The following is a 21,043-nucleotide window of genomic DNA, read 5'->3' as shown; positions in this document are numbered from 1 at the left end:
ATTGTTCTCTGATATCCACACATAGGTCACAGCATGTACACCTGACACCCCCCCCACACACACACAGTGAACATGCACACTCTACAGCAATGGTTCTCAACCTGTCAGCTGTAACCCCTTTGAGGTTGCATTTTAGATATCTTGCATATCAGATATTTACATTATGATTCATAGAAATAGCAAAATTACAGTTATGAAGTCGCAACAAGATAATTTTATGGTTGGGGTCACCACAACATGAAGAACTGTAGTGAAGGCTCACAGCATGAAGAAGGTTATGAACCGCAGCACTAGTCCGGTAGTGGGGGCACACGCCTTTACTCCCAGCACTTGGGATGCAGAGACAGGCAGATCTCTTGAGTTCTAGGCCAGCCTGGTCTACAGAGTGAGTTACAGGATAGACAGGGCTATACAGAGAAACCCTGCCTTGGGGGAGGGGGGGAAGAACCACATCATTATAGTAATAAATTTTTTCCTGGTTTTTTGAGACAGAGTTTCTATGTGTAGTTTTGTCTGTCCTGTAACTTGCTCTGTAGATCAGCCTGGCCTCAAACTCACAGAGGACTGCTTGTCTTTGCCTCCTGAGTGCTGGGATTGAAGGCATGTGCCACCACTGCCCAGCAGAATATTTTAAAGTTTATCAAAAGTTAAAGAGCTGAAGTTTTGATAGAAGACTATCAGCTATTAAGTTTTAGCTTAATAAGTTTGAAAGAATACTAAAATCAAGTCAGCTCTTCCTACCAAGAAGTATGGAAATGTCCCAAGTGTCCTCAATGAATGCTAAGTCATCAGGGTCAAAGGTTGTTTGGAAACATTGTATTTACCAGTCTCAAAATAACACTCAGCTCATTTACTTATTAATCAAGAGAAAGATGGGGGCAAAAGAGATGGCTGGGGGTTAAGAGCACTGACTTATCTCAATGAAGATCCAGGTTTGATTCCTAGCACCTGTGTGGCAGCTCATAACTTCAGTTCCAGGGGTGACCATGTATGTATGTATGTACATATGCATGTACATATGTAGGCATGCATGTCAAGAGCTCTAGATGCCTTGGGAATGGAAATACTGATAGTTGAGTAACCATGTGGATGCTGGGGGCTTGAACCTGGTCATCTGAATTGCAGCCAGTGCTCTGAACTACTGAACCATCTCTCCAGTCCCGACCATATATTCTGTATAACCTATTATTCTATCCAAATGTGTACCCTGACTGGATCCAGGGATTTGGAAAAAAGAGCAATAAAAGGCATTGTTGGGCATCTGAGGCACCAGCACGTGGACAGTAGCTAACAGCGTTGAAGTCACTTCCATTACCAGTTTGTTTCACTGTGGCTGCAGAGGAGACCCTCGTCAGGAGAGGGCGACTGTAACTAACGAATGTCAGGTGGCAGGGAGGAAAGAGGAGGAAAAGAGATGAAAAGAGTGAAACTATTCCCAGCTGCGTTGTTAAGGCTCAGCTAGCAGGAAGGCAGGCTGAGCTTTCCCCAAATACCCTTAGCGGACACGGAGGTGTGAGTGAGTCCTGCCCACCAGGGGACCCGTTTGGTTGTCAAGCTAGGGCCTCAGCTGCGTTCACAATCTGCTAGCTGTTTCTTCCTTATTGGTCTGGTCTTGTCTCGCGGTCTCGGCAATATCTGTCGTTCCGTGCACAAGATGCTCTCCTTCAGGTAGGAGCTCTGCAGCAGGATAAACTGAGGCACGGGAGCTTCAGGCTCGGAGCCTGCGCGGCAAAAATCCACATTTGCATCCTTTCTCCCACTTAGCGGAGTCAGTCCAAAGACCCCAGGGGCGTGGGCGGGGCGGGGCCGGTCCTGCTGTCAATCTCAAGCCTGCGGACGCCGACTGGCGGGCCTGGTGGGCTCCGAGTCAGCTCACTGCTTTCACCAATCACAGGGCGCGGCTCGCGAAATCCACTTCCGATTGGTTTTCTATGACCTCACGTCATTCGGGGCGGAGCTTCAGGCAGACACTTAGAGCGCTGTTTGGACAGCGTGGATCAGTCGCCTGGACCCCACATTCAGCTGAGTATTCTTGTGCACGGACCAGGCCTTTGTGCAGAAGGACGGTGCGCACAGACGTTGGAGGGGGAAAGCGTCGAGAGAGCAGAAGAGTGGGCTGTATGTACAAAAGAAGAGAGTGAGTATTCAGGAAGGAAGCAGTTTGTGAGATTGCGGGGGTGGGGGAGATGCGTATGTAGATGAGGGTATGCACGTTTGCACAGGTTTTAGGTAGATTGGCGAACAGATGTGCAGATTTAGAGGCACGTGCACAGGAGAGGTGGCTGTGTGCTCTGGTTTGGGGAGATGTGTGCTGAGAGAGGGGGCCTGAAGGCCAGGTAGGAGGGGAGATGCTTTGCCCAGATGGTCAGGTGCACCTGTGATCAGGTATGGAGGTGGACTTAGCTTAGCTGGGGCCTTTGGGCAGGAGAGGCAGCTATCTCCTGCGAGATGAGGGGCCAGCTCCCTGGAGGACCTCCGAATGCTGAGGTATAGAGGGGCAAATCTGAACTCACCCCTTGACCCATTCTCCTGTCCCAGAGCATATACAGCCTGGAGAATCTCTTCATTGGATTTGAATGATTCTGTTTGTTCTCAGGAGATAGATGGGTTGCCCACTGGCATGAGGATCATGGGACGCTCTAGGCATATCTCCAGGTTGTGGAGAGTCCCCTGTCCCCCTAAAGATCAAGATGGTTTTCAAAGGAAGAATTCAAACAACCGAACATCTTTAATATTTCAACTGCTTCTGATAGAATCTTCTTGAAATTGTTCTTTAAAACAAACAAAAAAGCAAAGTAGTTGATGGGTGTAGAGAGCCTGCAAGCTGCATGCTAGAAAGAGGTGCACCTAGTCATGTATGGTAAAATATACAACAAAAACCATTTGGACAGAAAGGAGGGACAGTAGATGTATGCAAATGAGAATTCGCGTAACAATCTGGAAGGGTAATGAGGCCTGGGGTGAACTTGAGGGAGGAGAAAACATTTTTTGTTTCACATCTGATAATAATTTGGAACTTCTGAAAGCAGAGCTCTTATAGCTTTGATTAGAACCAGAGATTATTCTAAAATTTTAGATCATTTCCTTCCTCATTGGGCTCATTTCTGGGGGCTTCAGGAATTGCTGTTCCTCCACAGGAACCTCAAACTTTCAAGATAAGTCAGTCCAAAGTTCTGTGTTTAGAGCATCAGAGGAGCCCCTGTGCAGAGCTCACCAGCTTTGGGTCACTCTGGAAGCCAGCCTCCCCAACCTGGGGAAAGTAGTGGGGCCCAGTGAACTCCCACATACCATTTAATTACAGAAGCTCTTTTGCAAGAAAAAGCGAGGATACCCCAACATGCCACCGTTTGTAATGCTTCTGGAGATCTAGAACCTCTAGTCTTCCACGTCCTTCCATGATACAGCAGGGAGGGGCTCGTCCTTGCTCACACCTGCAGAGCCGGCTCTTTCTAGCACTGGGTGCCAGAGCATCTGATTTCTTTGGTGATTGTCAGTGGGTGTGACATAAGTTTACGTGCCTATACAGAGCACTGCAGGAGGTTCTTGCGGCTGCCTGCTGCCACAGCCCCAAGTATTTTCCAGGATAAATTCCCATTGATACATGTAGGGGGATGTGCTTCTCGCCACACACCCATTTCCAGGAGTTCCTACCTTCCCATCTTAAAATCCAACCCAAGGCTAACAGATCTCCAGATTGGATACCCTACTGCTTCTGGAATATTCCAGCAACATAGATACTTCTCTATATGGAAGACCCCTGGAATCTGATATGCAAAGTTAGCCATGTCATCATTACTGTACGGCTTCCCTGTGTGCCACAGTGGAGCCCAGGCCCAGCCTTGTCTGGTAGGCCATGGGAGCAGTCACTGAATTGCCCTACCCTCTTCTTTTCCCAGTGTCTCATCTGTGAACATTATTCATTCTGGTGGGCTGGAAACCTGGCTCTTGGCAAATGCTGAATGGATTGTAGCTTCTGGCATCAGGTTGTGTCATCCTGTGAAAGCCTGCTCCAGCAGCTCTTATAGACATACCTTTTTGTTGTCCCTTTAGGGTGTGGAATGACTGAGCTATGGCCACTAGGGTCTGGTGATGTCTCTCATTCCTTCCAAGGAGAGATCCGAAAGGCTCACCTTCCCCAGCACTGTCCGTGTGAGTTTCTTACTGCCTTGAGGCCACCCATAAGCTAGGCCAAGCTAGCCCACTCGGGTCTGTGGGAAGAGTATCTACTCCCATGACACATCTTCACAAACTTCTGACCTACAGAAACCATGAGAAATGCTAAAAGGTTTGTTTAGATTTGCCATGCCCTGGCTTTGTGCTTTCTGCGGATTTAATAGCTGTCTCCTGACCTCCAAACATGCTCCCTTCCATAGGCTGGCTGGCTGGCTGGATAGATAAATAAATAAGTAAGTAAGTAAATAAATATTAGAAACCGACACATACATATAACCCCTAGTACATAGGAGATGAAGTCAGACGGGTTAGAAATTAAAGGTCCTTCTTGGCTACACAGCAAATTCAAGGCCACATGCCCCTGTGAAAGGAAGGGCCTGTCACCTTCCTCTGTGCTGGGTGTCACCCCTCAAGGCCACAGGTGTTCTGCTTTTAGAACCAATCACCCTGGCTGCAGCAGCTCCTGTTACAGGGTGTTTGCATCTCAGGCCATCTCAGGCCTTGGTGCCCCACACAACCCCTCCCTTTGAATCTACAGCCATCAGGTTCGAGGTGAGCACTGTTTGCTTTTTCTCTTCCTGAATTGTCACTGGAATCATCCCACCTCCTTAGGTGTGTTGAACAATTTTCCAGTTGCTGTGTGGCCATGCTGCCAATGGTGCCTTTGTCTGGTAGGCTGAACAAAGCCTTCAGTTTTCTTGACCCAAGTCATGTTATTTCCTTTTCCTTCCTTTTCTTGAGACAGGGTCTTACTTTTTTGCTCTGCTGACCCGGAACTCACTGTGTAGACCAGTTGGGCCTCAAACTCACAAAGATCTATCTGTCTCTGCCCCTCAGGTACTGGGATTAAAGATGAGAGTGCCACCATGCCTGGCCCATTGGTTTCTTTTAGCATATGGGGCATCGGTGAACCTTCCTCATCTCTCCTTTATAAAAATGACCACCACAAATCCTTAGGGACATAGACTTGGGGCCCCATCCATGGGGTATTCAGTAGGTCCCTGATTCTCTTGCATTCCCATGAAAACTGGTTCCCAGTCCAGGTTGTTCTCTGAGCTACTGTGTTCTTGGCATCTCAGTGGCTTCTAGTATGTTCTGGGGAAATGTGCCAGTTTCAGGGTGAATGCCAGAATGATTTTACATGTTGTGCATCTGCAGCTGTCAGCATCCCGGGAAAATCTGTTACTGCCAGGCCTACCTGTGCTGGCTCTAACACTCTTGAGCCTCTAGAAACTTCCATTCACATATCCCAGTGCAGCCCTTTTTGGCTTCTTCTGACATGGCTCAGTCACCCCTAGATGGACTCTGTTGAGTGTGCACCCCAAGCCCTGAGTCTGTCTCTTACTTGATATTAGCAATGACCTTGACATATAATGTGTGGATCCTTATCTACCGTTTACCTTGACATTTCAGTCTCCTGGGTGACGTTGGTGTTTTTGTGGCCTCTGTGGCAGGGTGTTGCCCAGCATACGGACGAGGATTGATCAGACCTTGGGGGACTTCTCAGCCTGGACATTTGGAGAGCCAGTTTTGAGGAAGACAAAGTCATTCTATTGTGAAACCTGTAGCCCAGAGGTCAAAGGTGGGTGTGTTGCCCACGGCTCCCTTAAGCATGGGCAGTAGAAGTGAGGCACTGTTTTAAAAGCTGAAGAGTAGGCTGGAGAGGTGACTGGGTGGCAGAAAGCACTGGCTGATCTCCCAGAGGGCCTGGGTTTCCCCAGTACCCACGTGGTGGCTCACAACTATCGGTAACTCACTCAGTTCCAGAGGATCTGATGTTTTCTTCTGCCCTCCATGAGTGGCGCACAGGCATACAAGCAGACAAAATCCCCTTGCACATAAGAGTAAAAAAATAAAATAAAATAAAGAAAAGCCACCCCCAAATGAAGGAAACAGTGTACCAGTCACATGTCAACTGTTGAGGGAGATTCCGGAGTGGAAGGGGATCCCCTCTCCCCAGCCACCACACATTTATATCTTTTTACAGAATCTGATGCCTGTGACAGAGGTATGACCAGATACCTGACCTCCATGTAAATTTAAAATAGTTACTTTTGTATTTTTTCAGGGGCTCATGTAGCCCTAGCTGGCCTTGAACTTTATGTGTAGTTTAAGATGGCCTTGAACTCCTGCTCCTCCTGCCTCCAAGTGCTGGGAACACAGGAGTGCACTCCCACACCTTTGGGCATGCTCCGCTCTGCCACCTCCACCAACAAAGCCACAGCACCAGCCCCACTTGTTCTTTTAATCACATTTCTGTACTTCTTTTAGAGGAGGAGTATGCCATAGGGCATGGAGGTCAGGTGGCAACCCATCAGAGTTGCTGCTTTCCCTCCGCCACAGGGGTAACCCGGGTTTGAACTCAGGTTGTCTGCCTCAGCAACAGGCACCTTTCCCTCCGGAGCCACCTTGCCAGTCTTTGTCTTTTTATTGTTTCATGGTGGGTCATACCTGTCATCTCAGGCATTGGGAGGGTGAGACAGGAAGATTGCTGTGAGTCCTGAGCCAGTCTAGGCTGCAGAATAAGTCCGTGACTCAAAAAAAAAATTTTTTTTTCCCAGAAAGCCTGTACTCTGGACAACGTGCTTTATGTTCTGGTGTATAGGTTGGAGGTTCTCTCCTCATGGGCTTGCATAATTTTCTAGCATCGTAGATTATCAGAAAGTAATGTTGGTGCCAAGCTTTGTATCCTTGGGGCTTATCTGTGAGTCAGGGCAAGAAGAATGCCAGTCCCCTCTTTTGAGACTCCTGGAAGGCATGTGGGCACGTGGCCCTGGGTTTACTGTGATTAGTGTAGACACTAGAGATCGGGGAGATAAAGGAACCTTTGGTAGTTGCGTGGGACTGTAAATGGGGCCCTACACCAGGCGCATTGTGTGTGCTGCTGGGCAAGAAGCAGTGTGATAGTTTTCAGTGGGTGGGGGTTGGGGCAGGGTGAGGATGGGGGAGTCAGGGGTGTGGCTGTCAAAAGCAGGTTGATATCCAGGCAGCACGGCTCTGAGGCCAGGACTCCTGGAGAACAAAGACTTCTTAGTGGTAGATCTCTCCTGTGCCCCCTTTCCATTTTTTGTGTGTGCGTGCAGGCGTGTGTGCGTAATATGTGGGTGGGTGAACTTGTGCCATGGTGAGTGTGAGTGGAGGTGAGAAGTCAACTTTTGAGAGTTAATTTTCCTCTGCCTTGTAGTCCTGGGGATCAGATTCAGGTTGTCAAATTTGGTGGCAGGGCATCCTAACCTGCTAAATTCTGCCAGCCCTGCTTGCTATAGCACCATTTCACTGATGGTGTGTGTGTGTGTGTATGTGTTTGAGTGTGTGTGTGTGTGTGTGTGTGTGTGTGGTGTGAGTGTATGTGTGTGTGGTGTGTGTGTATGTGTGTGGTGTGAGTGTATGTGGTGTGTGTGTGTGTGTATATGTGTGTGTGTATGTGTGTGTATGTGTGTGTGGTATGAGTGTGTGTGTGTGTGTGTGTGTGTGTGTGTGTGTGTGTGGTATGAGTGTGTGTGTGTGTGCACGGAGGCCACCGATGGTCAAGTGTCCTCCTTACTCTGTCTCCACCTTAGCTTTTCAGGCAGCATCTGTTATAGCTGAACTCTTGGCTGGCTGATTTGGCTAGACTGCCTGCCAGAGAACCTCAGAGCCGCTCTTTCCCTTCTAGCACTGGGGTTCCAAGACCTGTGCTGCTGAGCCTGGCTGGCTTTTTAACATGGGTGACTTCAGGTCCTTATGCTTGCATAGTTAATGCTTTACTGAGCCTTCTCCACTGGCACTCTGAGGACTTCTAAGATATCATTTAAATCCTTGATATTTTAAATTTTGCAAGCAAGACTTGTTTTTTTGGGGGGGGAAGTGCTGGGGTGGGGAGACCACCTTATCTATGAAGTGTGCCCTCCTTCCTCCAAGGCCCTGGACGGGATGAATAGTGAGATTCTTCTGCTGGAGGGAGAGGGACAGCACACATGAGTGCACACTCAAAACATGCCTGTGCAGTGAGCAGAGTTCTAGAGGGAAGCCACTTGCCATTAGCTGGTCACAGTCTACTGAGGAGGGGACCCGGGACCTTTTACACCAGTGCTATACAGGGACATCTGTAAACATACTCCGAGAAGTAGTGTGTACTACCAGGAAGGCTGAAAGCCCTATTCAAAGATGGTGAAGATCCTGCGGTCTGGAGGAGCAGGGCTGTGGCAGGCAGAGCTCGTCCACAGCTAGGGAAGATATTAATGAGCAAGGAGAGGAGGTTGGGTGGGAGGGCGCATAGGCTCAGCAAGCACCTTCTTTCCTTCTCCCAGAATCTATTGTGGGTAATCAGGTACTGAGAAACCTACAAAGGTTGTCTGCTCAGTCAGCACTTGAGTCCTGGTGAGATCTAGCTTTCTGGGAGGATCTGAGCCTCTCTTCCTTCCCTCAGGGCCTGATGGCTTCGAAATCCCAGCACAACGCTCCCAAAACCAAGAGTCCCAACGGCAAGGCTGCATCTCAAGGACAGTGGGGCCGTGCCTGGTAAGAGCCTTACCTGTTTACTAGCAAGAGGGTGAAGGCGACTCTCAAGGGTTTCAGCCTCAGGGATGATATGGATCTAGAAAAAAAATATTATTTTATAAAGACCAATAAAAGGTAAGCTGTTTCCCATTCCACAAAATAAAGAATTGGAAAGAAGAGCTTAGAAACTATTTTGGGTATGCTGTCCCTTATCCGAAGTGCTTGGGGATGGAAATAAATCTCATTTCTGACATGTGTGCGCATGTGAGCACACACACAGACACACACACACATTGAGATATGTGTGTGTATGTATTCTGATATGTCTTAGGGAGAGGATTATAAAAACCCCATGCTCGTTACATGAAGGTAACCTATTTTCATCATGCCTATGTTTCTAATGCAACTTATCACATGCGAGCAGGTGTGAAACTTTCCACTGTCTTCCCCTGCCAGGAATTTAGGTCTTTCAGATGGCCTAAGAGTCATCTGGAGCACAGCTACCAACCCAGGAAATCTGGGTTGGTGTCATGGTGTTTTCTCTGCCATTGAGCAATGGGAATACACGAAGTGTATTAAGTGGGTGGGGACTGGGGGAGCCACTGGCCCTGAGAGTCAGGAAGAGCCCCCTGCACTCATATACTGGTGTGTAGGTTTTTCGTTGGTGGTCACAGATAGGACACCTTCTGGTGCTGCCACAAGCAGCATGAGTGATCCACCCTGGCTGGAGGGATGTCTGAGCTGATACCCTTTCCCACCAGGTTCTAACTGGTGTGAAGGAGAGGGCCCATGTGGCCCAAGGGGATCGCAGGGCATGTCAGAGAGCCCTGTGGGGCTCAAGGGACAAATGAGAGTCTCCCAGGGACAAAAGAGTGTCTTAGGCATCCCCCCATCGGGCTTGAGGGGCAAAAGGGAATCTCAGAGTCCTCCATGGGGCCCAAGGAATGGGACATTTCTGTCCAAGGAACAGGAGGAGCTTGAGAACAAGAGCCCTCATGGTAACCACCCTCTGTCCTCTTCTCAGGGAAGTGGACTGGTTCTCCCTGGCCAGCGTCATTTTCCTGCTGCTCTTCGCTCCATTCATTGTGTACTACTTCATCATGGCGTGTGACCAGTACAGCTGCTCGCTGACTGCCCCCGTGTTGGATGTGGTTACAGGTCGAGCTAGTCTGGCAGACATTTGGGCCAAGACACCGCCTGTGACTGCTAAAGCTGCCCAACTGTACGCCTTGTGGGTCAGCTTCCAGGTCAGTCCACTGCCTTGGGGCTGGGGTGCAGTGGATGGAGTAGGGGGTTCCGCTGCCAGGGTCCTGTCTGACATGCAGGCTTCTGACCCAGAATGATGCTCAAGTCAGGATGTCACAGTTACCTAGAAGCAGATACACAGAGCAGGAAGCACCTTTGTATCCTTCATGGTCCATGTTGTGTTGTCCCTGTGCCACTCCCCCTTCTGGCTGTAGCTCAACAGCATGCCTGACTGGGCAGTGAACAGGGCTGCCAGTGGGAGGGGATAGGGTTCCTGAGAGAGTTCCTTCACACAGCTGGAATCTTTCACAGTAGCTTCTGGGAGGAGTTGTCCTAGACTCTATTGCTTCCACAGGTTTCCAAATAGTCCTGGTTGTGAGTGTCATTGTGATATAACCTCTCAGACATGAAAACTAGGAGGTCACACTAGGCAGGAGCAGTCTTCACAGGTGGGATGTTGGACACAGATGTAAGTCTATACCTTGGACAGGTTAGGGAGCCACATGGGAATCAGGTCACCTTCCCCGCCCCCCCCCCCCCCAAGGCAGAATCTTGCTTTGAGAGTTGTCTTTCCCAGGGCCCAAGCTTTTGTACTCCGGGGTCTTCATCTTTTTCATTACCTCCATCCTCTGGGTGAAGGGTAGCGTGAGTTGTGGTTGCTAAAACATGGCAAAGCCCAGATGTCCAGTCAAGGACTGGATAAACAATACATGGTCTGTCCATAAGTAGAATGCTACTGGACCATAAAAAGGATGGGCCTTTGGTATAGGCTACCCTTTGGGCCAGTGTTGGAAATAGATGCCAAGTGGAAGATGCCAAGACCAGTTGGAGCAATTGTATTCATGTGAAATGTCCAGATCACATTCACACACTGGAAAGATTGGCTGCTCCCAGGGACTTCGGGAGAAGATGATTTAACAGTTGACAATGGGAACAGGGTTCCCCCTGTTTAAACAACAAAAAGTATTTGGGAGTGGGGGTTGAGACAGGATTTCTTTGTGTAGCCCTGACTGTTCTGGAACTTGATCTGTAGACCAGACTGGCCTTAAACTCAAGAGATCTGCCTCTCTCTGCTTTCCGAGTGCTGATGTTAAAGGCATGCACCACTACCACTTAAAAAGTATTTTTTTAAAGATATATTTATTTTATGTGTATGGATGTTTTTCCTATATACATATATGTGCACTGTGTGTTTTCAATGCCCAGTGGAGGCCAGAAGAGGAAATAGGATCTCCTGGAACTGGAGTTACAGACAGGTGTAAGCCGCTATGTATGTCAGCATCATTGGCTGACAGACAGGTGTCAGCTGCTGATGCTTGGAATCTAACCCATGACCTCTGGATGAGTAGCAATTGCTTTTAACAGCTGTGAACAGACGCCATGACCAAGGCTACTCTTATAAGGACAACATTTAATTGGGGCTGGCTTACACATTCAGAGGTTCAGTCCAGTATCATCAAGGCAGGAACATGGTAGCATCCAGGCAGGCATGGTGCAGGAGGAGCTGAGAGTTCTACACCTTCATCTGAAGGCTGCTAGCAGAATACTGGCTTTCAGGCAGCTTGGATGAGGGTCTACCTACAGTGACACAACTACTCCAACAAGGACATACCTACTCCAGCAGGGCTATACTTTCTAATAGTGCCACTCCCTGGGCCAAACATAAATAATCACAAGTGTCCTAGAAACAGATTGTGGTGATGGCTACCTAGCCTTGTGAGCCTATTACATGTTCCTGAGCCATGATGTTGAAAGGCCTGAAAACCAGGCTTTTTAGAAATTACTGATTTTTATTTCATGTGTATTGCTATTTTGCCTGCGCATATATCTGTGTGAAGTGTCAGAACTCCTGGAGCTGGAGTTACAGGCAGTAGTGAGCTGCTCTGTGGGTGCTGGGAGTTGAACCTGAGCCCTCAGGAAGAGGAGCCAGTGCTTTTAACCACTGAGCCATCTCTCCCACCTTCATCTCAATGTTTTTAAATGACTTTGAAAAGGGGTTGGGAGGGCCCATGTGTCCTGGGAAACCTGCCCAGCTCCTGGAGTGCTAAGCTCTGGAAGAACAATAGTTGTTTTCGTATCTGTCCAGTAAAACCAGGTGAGGCGAAATCACACAGCTACCCCCACCCCCCCCCCACACACACACACACAGGCTGCCAGTTTCTCTACCTACAATTCTATTTCAGGTGCTGCTTTACTCCTGGCTTCCTGACTTCTGCCACAGATTTCTGCCAGGTTATGTGGGAGGCGTCCAAGAAGGTGCCATAACTCCAGCAGGTAACCCTTGCCTCTTGAGTTGGTAGGTGTCTTGCCCTTCCCAGTCTTTGTCTCTGGTCCCTGGAATGGCTCTCCCACACTGCAGCTGCATCCCAAATAAGAACCAATTTAGTTTGGATGCTGTCCACCGGGCCTCAAGGTTCTCGTAGACGTGGCATGTTCAACACTCAGGAATGCGGTCCCTGACTGCTGGCTTTCACTCCTACTGCATCACGGCAGTGGGAATGACCCCGGCTTCACGCTGCTAATAGCACGGGGTTGGAATCCCACCTGTGTCCCCAGCAGAGATCTCCCAGGCACTGCAGCAAACACAAGGGGAACCCGGGAAGAGAACATAGGGTTGACTTCGTCTTACCTGCTGCATGATCGGCCTTGCTCACACCTCCTAGTCCTGTCCTCAAGGACTAAATAACGAGGGTAAGAGGCAACACGGAGTAGCCACAGCCTCACAGTGTGAAAGGTGCTGCTAGCCTTTAAGTCTGGGTATGAAACAGGAGACACCCCCAACGCCACCCCCTGGGTCCTTTGGAATGGTACCTGGAAACTCTAGCCAGGGTCTACAGCAACAGAGACCAAGGTGTGAGGCAGGTACATGGTCAGGCTAGGTGATCCAACCAGAGTACTCTGTCTGATTGTCTCTCTGCAGGGATTGTAAACAAGTATGAAGTGAACGGGCTGCAGGCCTGGCTCATTACCCACCTCCTCTGGTTTGCGAACGCTTACCTCCTATCCTGGTTCTCCCCCACCATCATCTTTGACAACTGGATCCCATTACTATGGTGTGCCAACATCCTGGGCTATGCCGTGTCCACCTTCGCAATGATCAAGGGCTACCTGTTCCCCACCAATGCCGAAGACTGGTAAGTTTCTTAGTGTCCGAGCAAGCCTAGAATGGATGGTAGATACTTCTAACCAGGGCCTGGCAAAGAAAGTTGAGAAGTGAGATCTGCCTTTTGGATACCTGGATTTTCTTGCTTGAAGAACTGCTAGCGGTAGCCAAGGCTACCATGGGAGCAGTTAAACTAGAAGGTCAACTTCTGCTGGAGGAGGAGGAGGAGGAGGGAGATCTTTGCCTCTTTCTTTGGATTATTTCTTATGAAAGAACCTTAGAGAGACTCTTGTTGTCTCAGCAGCTTGACCTTAGCTGCTTCCTAGGAGAGCCCCTGCTTGCTTACAGCGTTTTCATGGAAACTTTGGGTTGGAGATCAACTATCCAGTCCATTCCATCTACCCATCGACTCCTCCATCCACCCAACCACCCACCAATATCTGCTTACTCACCCATCTGCCCACCCACTTATCTGTCCATTTACTTATCTGCTCACAATCTACCCATCTACTCATCCTTCTATCCACACATCCATTTTCCTCACATCTGTCTACTCATCTACCTCTTTACCCACACAGCTACTCATTGTCTACCATCTAACCATCCATTCGCTTCCCACATACCCACCCATAAACCTATCTTATCTATCAGCGTATTTGCCAACTTATCCATTCCTCCATCCATATACCCACCATACACCCATCCGTCTACTTATACATCTGCCTGTCTACCTGCCTATCTACCCATATACCCATTTATCTACCTATCCACTTATCCATTTATCCACCCATATACTCATCCACTTATCCATCTATCTACCTATGTACGCATCTAGCCACCCACTCATCATCCATCTATTCATCCATTCATCCATCTGTCCATCCATCCATCTATCCATCCATCTATCCATCCATCATCCATCCACTCACCCACGAACAGATAACTGGTGAATTCTTCTGAAGTTCTTAATTTCGTCTGGGATACAGATGAAAACAGAACATCTCTCCCTTAACTGTTGGCTTTGGCTTTGGGCAATGAGCCTCAGATGAGAATGTTGGATGGCTTGTGTTACCCTTGTTTACTGCCCTACTGCCTTTTATGACTCCCAGAGTCATTGCTGATTTTGTAGATAGAATCTTTGGTTCTTTCTGCTTAGACTGACTATGGGAACTAGGCATGAGAACCTGCTGTCCCAGCTAGCAATAATCCCTGTGCATGCAGAGTAGGCTATACCTAGGAATGGTCTTCACCTCAATTATCTCAGCTGATTCTCTCCCCTAGTTTCAGACGAAGGGTTTATTGTGGGGTAGGTGACCAAGACCATGAACTTGGTCACTGAACTGTGGAACAGGGAGAAACATGAAGGCTGTGAGCACAGGATGGTTGCCTCGTAATCCATGTGTCCCCGTGTCCTGTGTCTCTGCTGAGCATTAGCACAGTGTACTCTGAATGCAGATATGGGTCTGATTGCAGGGCTGCAGTGCTCTCCCCTGCGTGGACACTTTAAGGTCACAGCTGCAACCAGGCTACCTCCTTCCACATTGGTGTCCACAAAGCTGGATGAGCTATGTGTGACAAGATGTGCCAGTTGATTAAATGTGTTCTTGGAGAGCAGGGACTATGGCTCATTGGTTAAGAAGAACACTGGCTGCTCTTGCAAAGGACCTGGCTTCAGTACCCAGCACTCACATGGCAGCTCACAACTTTCTGTAACCCCAGATCCAGGGGATCCAGTTCCCTATTCTGGCCTCTGAGGGCCCTGTACCCACGTGGTACACAGACAAGCATGCAGATAAAACACATAAAATACACATAAAATAAATCTGACCCAAAATTTTAATGTGTCCTCCTTCCGTTTTTAAGCAAATTCACAGGCAATTTCTTCTACAACTATATGATGGGAATTGAGTTTAACCCCCGCATCGGAAAGTGGTTTGACTTCAAGCTGTTCTTCAATGGCCGGCCGGGGATTGTGGCCTGGACCCTTATCAACCTGTCCTTTGCTGCCAAGCAGCAGGAGCTTTATGGCCATGTGACCAACTCCATGATTTTGGTCAATATCTTGCAGGTAACTTGGTGTGCTTGCAGCCAGGGAGGGTGGGGCACCACTCCTGCTGGACTCCGAGAGAGATCCCAGCATGCCAACCTGTATAGAGCTGGCCCTTCCAGGTCACAGTGAGTGCATGCTGAAAATCTACCATTACATAGATGCCATTGTGCCAGCCCCCAAAGGGACACCATGCAGTCTGGCCTGGTCCAAGGATGACTCCCTTAGGTGCTGCCCTCAGATCTGAGAGTATATGAGCTTCTGTTCACCAGCTAGAGAAGAGAGGTGGCAGGCACACTCTGGGTTCAAGGAGTGACCTGTGTAGTCTTCAGAGTGGGAGAGGCTGAGACCCTGAGGAAGGTCCTCTGGCCCGAGCAGCCAGAACTAGGAAGCTCGTGGCCAGGTGGGATCAACATGGGGACCCTTTTGGAGGTTTCCATCCTTTGGTTAAAGGCAGTTGTCACTCAGGAGGCTGTGGCAGGAGTTCAAAACTGGCTGGGGGTACATATTAAGTTTGAGAGTAGCCTGGACTACAGGGTGAGACACTATTTCAAGAACAACAGTAAGACCAGGGAGAGGGCTCTGTGGCTAAGGAAGCTTGCCCTGAGAGCATGAAGGCCAGAGTTCACAACCATCTGTAATGGGAACTGATGCCCTCTTCTGGTGTGTCTGAAGACAGCTATAGTGTACTCAAATACATAAAATAAACAAATAAATCTTTTTAAAAAGGCCAAAGTTCGGATCCCCAGAACCTGTGTAACTCCATCCTTAAAAGACAGAGGCAGGGGAATCCCCAAAGCAGGCACAGTGGTGCTGGGGTGTGGCCTGGGTCTGGTGTGTCCAGCAGGGCTGCTGGATGCCAGGGAAGAGTAACTGTAGATGAGGAAGAGGCCACCGGCATAGCTCAGGCTGACTGACTGTGAGCTGGGTGGGGCCAGACTGTAGGTAAATGACTGGATGGAGTAAGTCGCTGACGCTCACCAGGTCTCATCATGTGGACCTGTGGACCAGAGGAATGGACCTTTGGCAGGGATCTATGGTCCTCCATAATGCTCCTTCTGTGCTGGGGCATGGAGATAGATGGAGAAGAGACCTACAGAGCACTGGGGTCTGGGCTCCTTAGGTCAGCTTCCTGAGCTGGGACTACTGTGTGTAAGTGTCATAGGCAAATCCCAGCATGCCTGAGTAATGTACCCCTTGTGCGGTATAAAGGACTGCCTCAGGCAGGGTGAGCATTGCCACTCTTGCAACTGTGACTAACACACTTAGCACCCTAGTGATAAATCTAGAGTCTCTGAAAGGCTCTCTGTGTCCCCACTTATAGCCCCATGTAGGCTCCCTGGAGGTGGGAAGTGACAAGCAAGGCCTTTGATTGTGTCCATCTCTGAATGGACCTCAGTCTCCTTGTATACCTCGTGTGTGTCATGGTTCTGATGGGCAGCTGACGGGCCAGCGCTGGGGCATTCACCATATGGATGTCCATGCTGGTGTCTACCATGGGACTCAGCACCAGCGTCCCAGGGACAGTCCCTGAGCTCCTCCATCATGAGCTACCCCTGCTCAGCTCCACATCTCATGTCAACTGTGGGAGCTATAGCTGGGAGCCCTTCCTGCTGATGACAGTGTCCCCTCCACCCCTCCAATGTTCCCAGCCCCACAGTAACTTAAGTTACTTAGCAACACCCCAACTGCCGGACTCCTATCCCTCCCTTGCATGGGGGCTGTGATGGTAACAGTGTTGTCTCTGTCTTGCAGGCCATCTATGTGTTAGACTTCTTCTGGAATGAAACCTGGTACTTGAAGACTATTGACATCTGCCATGACCACTTTGGGTGGTACCTGGGCTGGGGAGATTGCGTGTGGCTGCCCTACCTCTACACGCTGCAGGTGAGGTGGAGCAAAGGGGTGGGGCACGGTGTTACCAGCTTTGTGGGCATTGGCTATGTGGTCTTTAGGTGCTTCAGACTGACCTTGAGCTTGCCAAGGTGTTAGTCCTTGGGGTTCACTGGGTCAATGTCTTCTCCCGAGAGGGGAAAGCTCCTTGCATCACAGATATTTTTTTGACCCAGGATGGGATTTGGTTCCTACTCCACCCATCCTACAGTGAAAGTACCAAAAGTAGAAAGTGTACTTAACACACTCGGTCTACCAACTGTAGGTCACCCTTGCCTTTCCTAATGCACACATGGGCAAAGTCATCCACAAAAGGCTTGGAGGGCTGCTGAGAACTGTATTGAAATGGAACAGCAGATTGTGTGGAAAGGTTTTCACACTGTCTCAGGCTGATTCATGTAGCCACCTGTAGTTGGGCAGTGACTTCAGCTGGGCTCTATGTCTTTATTCCCACCCACTTGGATATGTTGGCCCCGTGGTGGCAGCGGGCCTGCTCATCAGCCCCTGCTGCTGCCTGGAGAGTCTGGAAGGAGCTCAGAGGCTGTTGGCCTCTCCAGGCGGGAATCAGTAAGGCGGGCCTCTGTTGGCTGGCCACATAGCTGATGGGGACGTGGGTTGTGGAAGTGGTCTGGTTCCCTGTGCAAGGGCGCTGGGAAAGCACATGGTCCCAGCAGAGAGGAGCGGGGAGATGGCCTCGGACTGGTGTCCACCCCAGACTCACACTGTGAGTCCTCAGCAGCCATAAGCAGCTCACATGGTTGGGCACCACCTGGGCACAGGCTCATGGGGTTCCTCATTGTGTCTGTAGTGCTAGTATGTGAACTGATGACAGAGACCACACTTACACGGGTCTTTCTATCCGGCAAGCCTCATTTCAGCCTCAGGATACAGTGGCCTCTATATTAAGGAGTCCACAGATTAAACCAAACATGCATTGGAAGTAATTTAAAAAAAAAAAAAGATTTATTTATTGTTACATGTAAGTATTCTGAAGCTGTCTTCAGACAGAAGAGGGCGTCTGATCTCATTATGGATGGTTGTGAGCCACCATGTGGCTGCTGGGATTTGAACTCAGGACCTTTGGAAGAGCAGTCAGTGTTCTTAACCACTGAGCCATCTCTCCAGCCCCTGGAAGTAATTTTTTAAAAACTTGGCTGCCAGGCCTAGGTGGCACACACATGTAATCCCAGCTTTTGGGAAGTTGAGGTAGGAGGGTGGAGCGTGTTCAGTCCCCCTCAGCTGCATAGCAAGTTTGAGGTGAACTTGGGCTAAGTGAGACCATCTCAAAAAAAAAAAATACCTGAGTTCTGGGATTACAGATGTGTGCCCTCATGCCCCTTCATGCCCCCCTGTATCTTACTTAACAGAAAAGGAAGCTGGTGTGAGGAGTCTGGGCCAGGGCCAGGGTCTACACTTCTCACCCGACACTGATGCTCTGACCCTGCTCCGCGATGGGGTGGCCCTTCACCTTTCTTCCCTAACCCTCTCTCCCGACAGGGCCTGTACTTGGTGTACCACCCTGTGCAGCTCTCCACCCCCAGTGCCTTGGGCATCCTCCTGCTTGGCCTGGTGGGCTACTATATCTTCCGAATGACCAACCATCAGAAGGACCTGTTCCGCAGGACAGATGGGCGCTGCCTTATCTGGGGCAAGAAGCCCAAGGCCATCGAGTGCTCCTATACATCAGCTGACGGGCTAAAGCACCACAGCAAGCTGTTGGTCTCAGGCTTCTGGGGTGTGGCCCGCCACTTCAACTATACTGGTGACCTGATGGGCAGCCTCGCCTACTGCCTGGCTTGTGGCGGTGGCCACCTCCTCCCCTACTTTTACATCATCTATATGACTATCCTGCTCACCCACCGCTGCCTCCGTGATGAACACCGCTGTGCCAACAAGTATGGCCGTGATTGGGAGCGCTACACAGCCGTTGTGCCCTACCGCCTGCTGCCTGGGATCTTCTGAAGGCCTTCCTGGGGAGCATAGAGAGGTGTCATTGAGTGTGTGGAGTTGGGTGCATGGGGGCCAGTATCTGGCTTTCCCCTGCAGGGGCCTCCTCTGTCTGCTCTTCTGGAGAATGGAGAGCCTGGTGCCCCACAGCGGCTGTGGGCAGCTGGAGAACTGAGTTCACACTGATGCCCCAGCAGAATGACTTGTGCTCTCTGTTCAGCATCCTGAGGCCAGAGGACCTTTCATGTCTGTCTGTTGGGGAACCCACCATCTATGCTGTCTGGATAGCTTAGGCTTATCAGATGTCTCCCATGATTGGGCCAGCCTGATAAACTGGAGACAATGTACGATCTAAAGAGTTGGGCAGTGTCGTCAGCCCCCACCTGCCCTGGCAGGCTAGGCCCCATTTTTGTCTGTAGCATGTGCAGTGTTAATTGATCAGCCAAGGGTTCAGGGTCCATTGAAGGAGGAAGGATTTTTGTTTTAGATTATCATTTGTTTTTAGTTTTTACCCCAGGAATGCCAGGCAGTGGACTGGGATATCCAGGGGGCACTGCCCATAGATAGCACAGTCCCTGGCTGACTTGATAAACAGGGTTCTGACATATGAGACAGGGTTCCCAGGACTCCTTGAGTACTCACCCAGCAGCTTATCCACCTGCCCTCTTCCGGAAGGTGCTTCTTGTTTACCCCTGAGACTTGGCTCAAAGGTGAACAGGCTTGGCTTAGACAACCCAGAATGTATCACCCGTCAGTGACCTTAGCCACACCTTCCCCAGCAGGAGACCCAGTGTTGGGGAAGGAACCCATTCTCATTAGGGACACTGCCTCCCCCTCCAAAACTCAGGGTATTCTGTGAATCTAGATAGGCTCATCTTAGCCTTGCAGGCAGTTCTGTGTATTAAATCTGCCTTGTTAAATGAGTCGTGTTGTGCTGTCTCCTGAATGGGCCTGACCAGTACCAGGGGTGGGGATCGGTGTGGGAGTGAGGACTGTTACATGATCTAGGATGGAACCCCAGGAAGTATTAGAGCTAATGACTAGGGCACTATCAAAACTTCATGTGCAATTGAGTATTGGGGTGAACTGTACGCCATCTGCTGTAATTCCTCTATCAGTCCAGAACTCTGCTGGGCCATTTGCTTGCCGGAGGTGAGGAGTTCATTCCGTTTGCCAGTAATAGGAAGTCACACAGTGAGTGGAGAAGTCACACAGCTGGGCCTGGACTTTTCTTATTTCTGGAGAAGTAGAGGGGAACAAGAGGTGAGTGGTGCCCACAGCCAGGGCACAACTGGTCTGCTTCCAGTTAGAGCTTGTTGAACATTGAACAAAGGATTTCAGGTATCTCTGTTAGTCACTGTCGCCCCTTCATTTCTCCCTAGGACAAAGTCCTTTTAAGGAGGCTGGGTGTGGTGGATATAACCTTAGACACCAGGTTCCACTGTTCACGTGTGAACTCTGGCTGTGCCTTCTGAAGGCTGCTATCAGTACCCTCATTTGTCTGTGCTAAAGGCCAGTCTTCTGCTCTTCCTACATCGCTGGAGAAAGACATTCAAGCACGTGGTAGGAGGTTCCCGTGTTACTAGTGCTTGCCAGTTGGCTATGTTTCTTGTCTGTTTTAGCCTGGGAGCCTAGTTAGTTTGGTGCGTGGTGCCCTCATTCCTGGAGCTCAATGTCTGCTGGGCTGCTGTTCCCTGCTCTCTGCCAGCTGTGGGCCTCCTGTCTGCCACCAGCAGATGAAGCCCACTCTCCCCTCTCTGGGGTAAAGAACCACAGAGTCCTGGACTGTGGACTGTGTTAGTCTCTGCCGGTCACCTTCTGCAGTTCTCTGTGCAGTTTCATCCCAGGCTTTTCACAGCCCTTCCAAAGTGGGGCCAGCTGAACTGTGCTCTGTGTGGAGCCACCCTGACAGTCTCCTCATACCTCATCAGACAGATCTAGATGGAGTGCTAGAAACATGAACACCTTCAGAGTGGCAGGAAGGGTCCTTTGTCCTGTGTCCCTGGAGTAAAAAGAGGATCTACCCCGTTGGTTCTAGCAACAGGGTAGACACCTTTAGAACACAACTCCACAGTCAGAGTAACACCTCCGACCTGGCCCTTAGTTACTCATACCTTCTGTGACAACATTGGGTGATTGAGACAAATGAATCTAGG

The 21,043-nt window shown here is 49.7% G+C and overlaps 1 protein-coding gene across 3 annotated transcripts; it reads left to right on the top strand.

Annotated features, from left to right (window-relative positions):
* Positions 1–1,959: 1,959 nt before the first annotated feature.
* On the top strand, positions 1,960–19,810 carry Dhcr7 (7-dehydrocholesterol reductase). Of its 3 annotated transcripts, none has more exons than XM_052194541.1 (9): positions 1,960–2,137; positions 5,628–5,755; positions 8,582–8,673; positions 9,677–9,899; positions 12,081–12,171; positions 12,818–13,031; positions 14,864–15,068; positions 16,803–16,934; positions 18,438–19,810. In XM_052194541.1, the coding sequence occupies exons 3-9, from the start codon at positions 8,588–8,590 to the stop codon at positions 18,900–18,902; spliced, it is 1,416 nt and encodes a 471-aa protein (XP_052050501.1). In that variant the 5' UTR covers positions 1,960–2,137; positions 5,628–5,755; positions 8,582–8,587; the 3' UTR covers positions 18,903–19,810. The 3 variants fall into 3 exon arrangements, with proteins under 3 accessions (XP_052050501.1, XP_052050516.1, XP_052050509.1); XM_052194556.1 differs by having other exon boundaries at positions 5,587–5,755; XM_052194549.1 differs by lacking the exon at positions 5,628–5,755.
* The last annotated feature ends 1,233 nt before the right edge of the window (positions 19,811–21,043 follow it).

This window comes from Apodemus sylvaticus, chromosome 1 (genome assembly GCF_947179515.1).
Source record: "Apodemus sylvaticus chromosome 1, mApoSyl1.1, whole genome shotgun sequence".
Taxonomy (NCBI): Eukaryota; Metazoa; Chordata; class Mammalia; order Rodentia; family Muridae; genus Apodemus; species Apodemus sylvaticus.
The sequence above is the reverse complement of the archived record's forward strand: the minus strand, read 5'-3'. Positions and strand labels throughout refer to the sequence as shown.

Bases quoted from the DNA above. Each gene is read 5' to 3' on its own strand.
- Dhcr7 (XM_052194549.1), top strand. From the start codon at position 8,588: ATGGCTTCGAAATCCCAGCACAACGCTCCCAAAACCAAGAGTCCCAAC. The intron at 12,172-12,817 runs GTAACCCTTGCC...GTCTCTCTGCAG, and splicing joins AGGTGCCATAACTCCAGCAG to GGATTGTAAACAAGTATGAA. The intron at 13,032-14,863 runs GTAAGTTTCTTA...TCCGTTTTTAAG, and splicing joins CCCACCAATGCCGAAGACTG to CAAATTCACAGGCAATTTCT.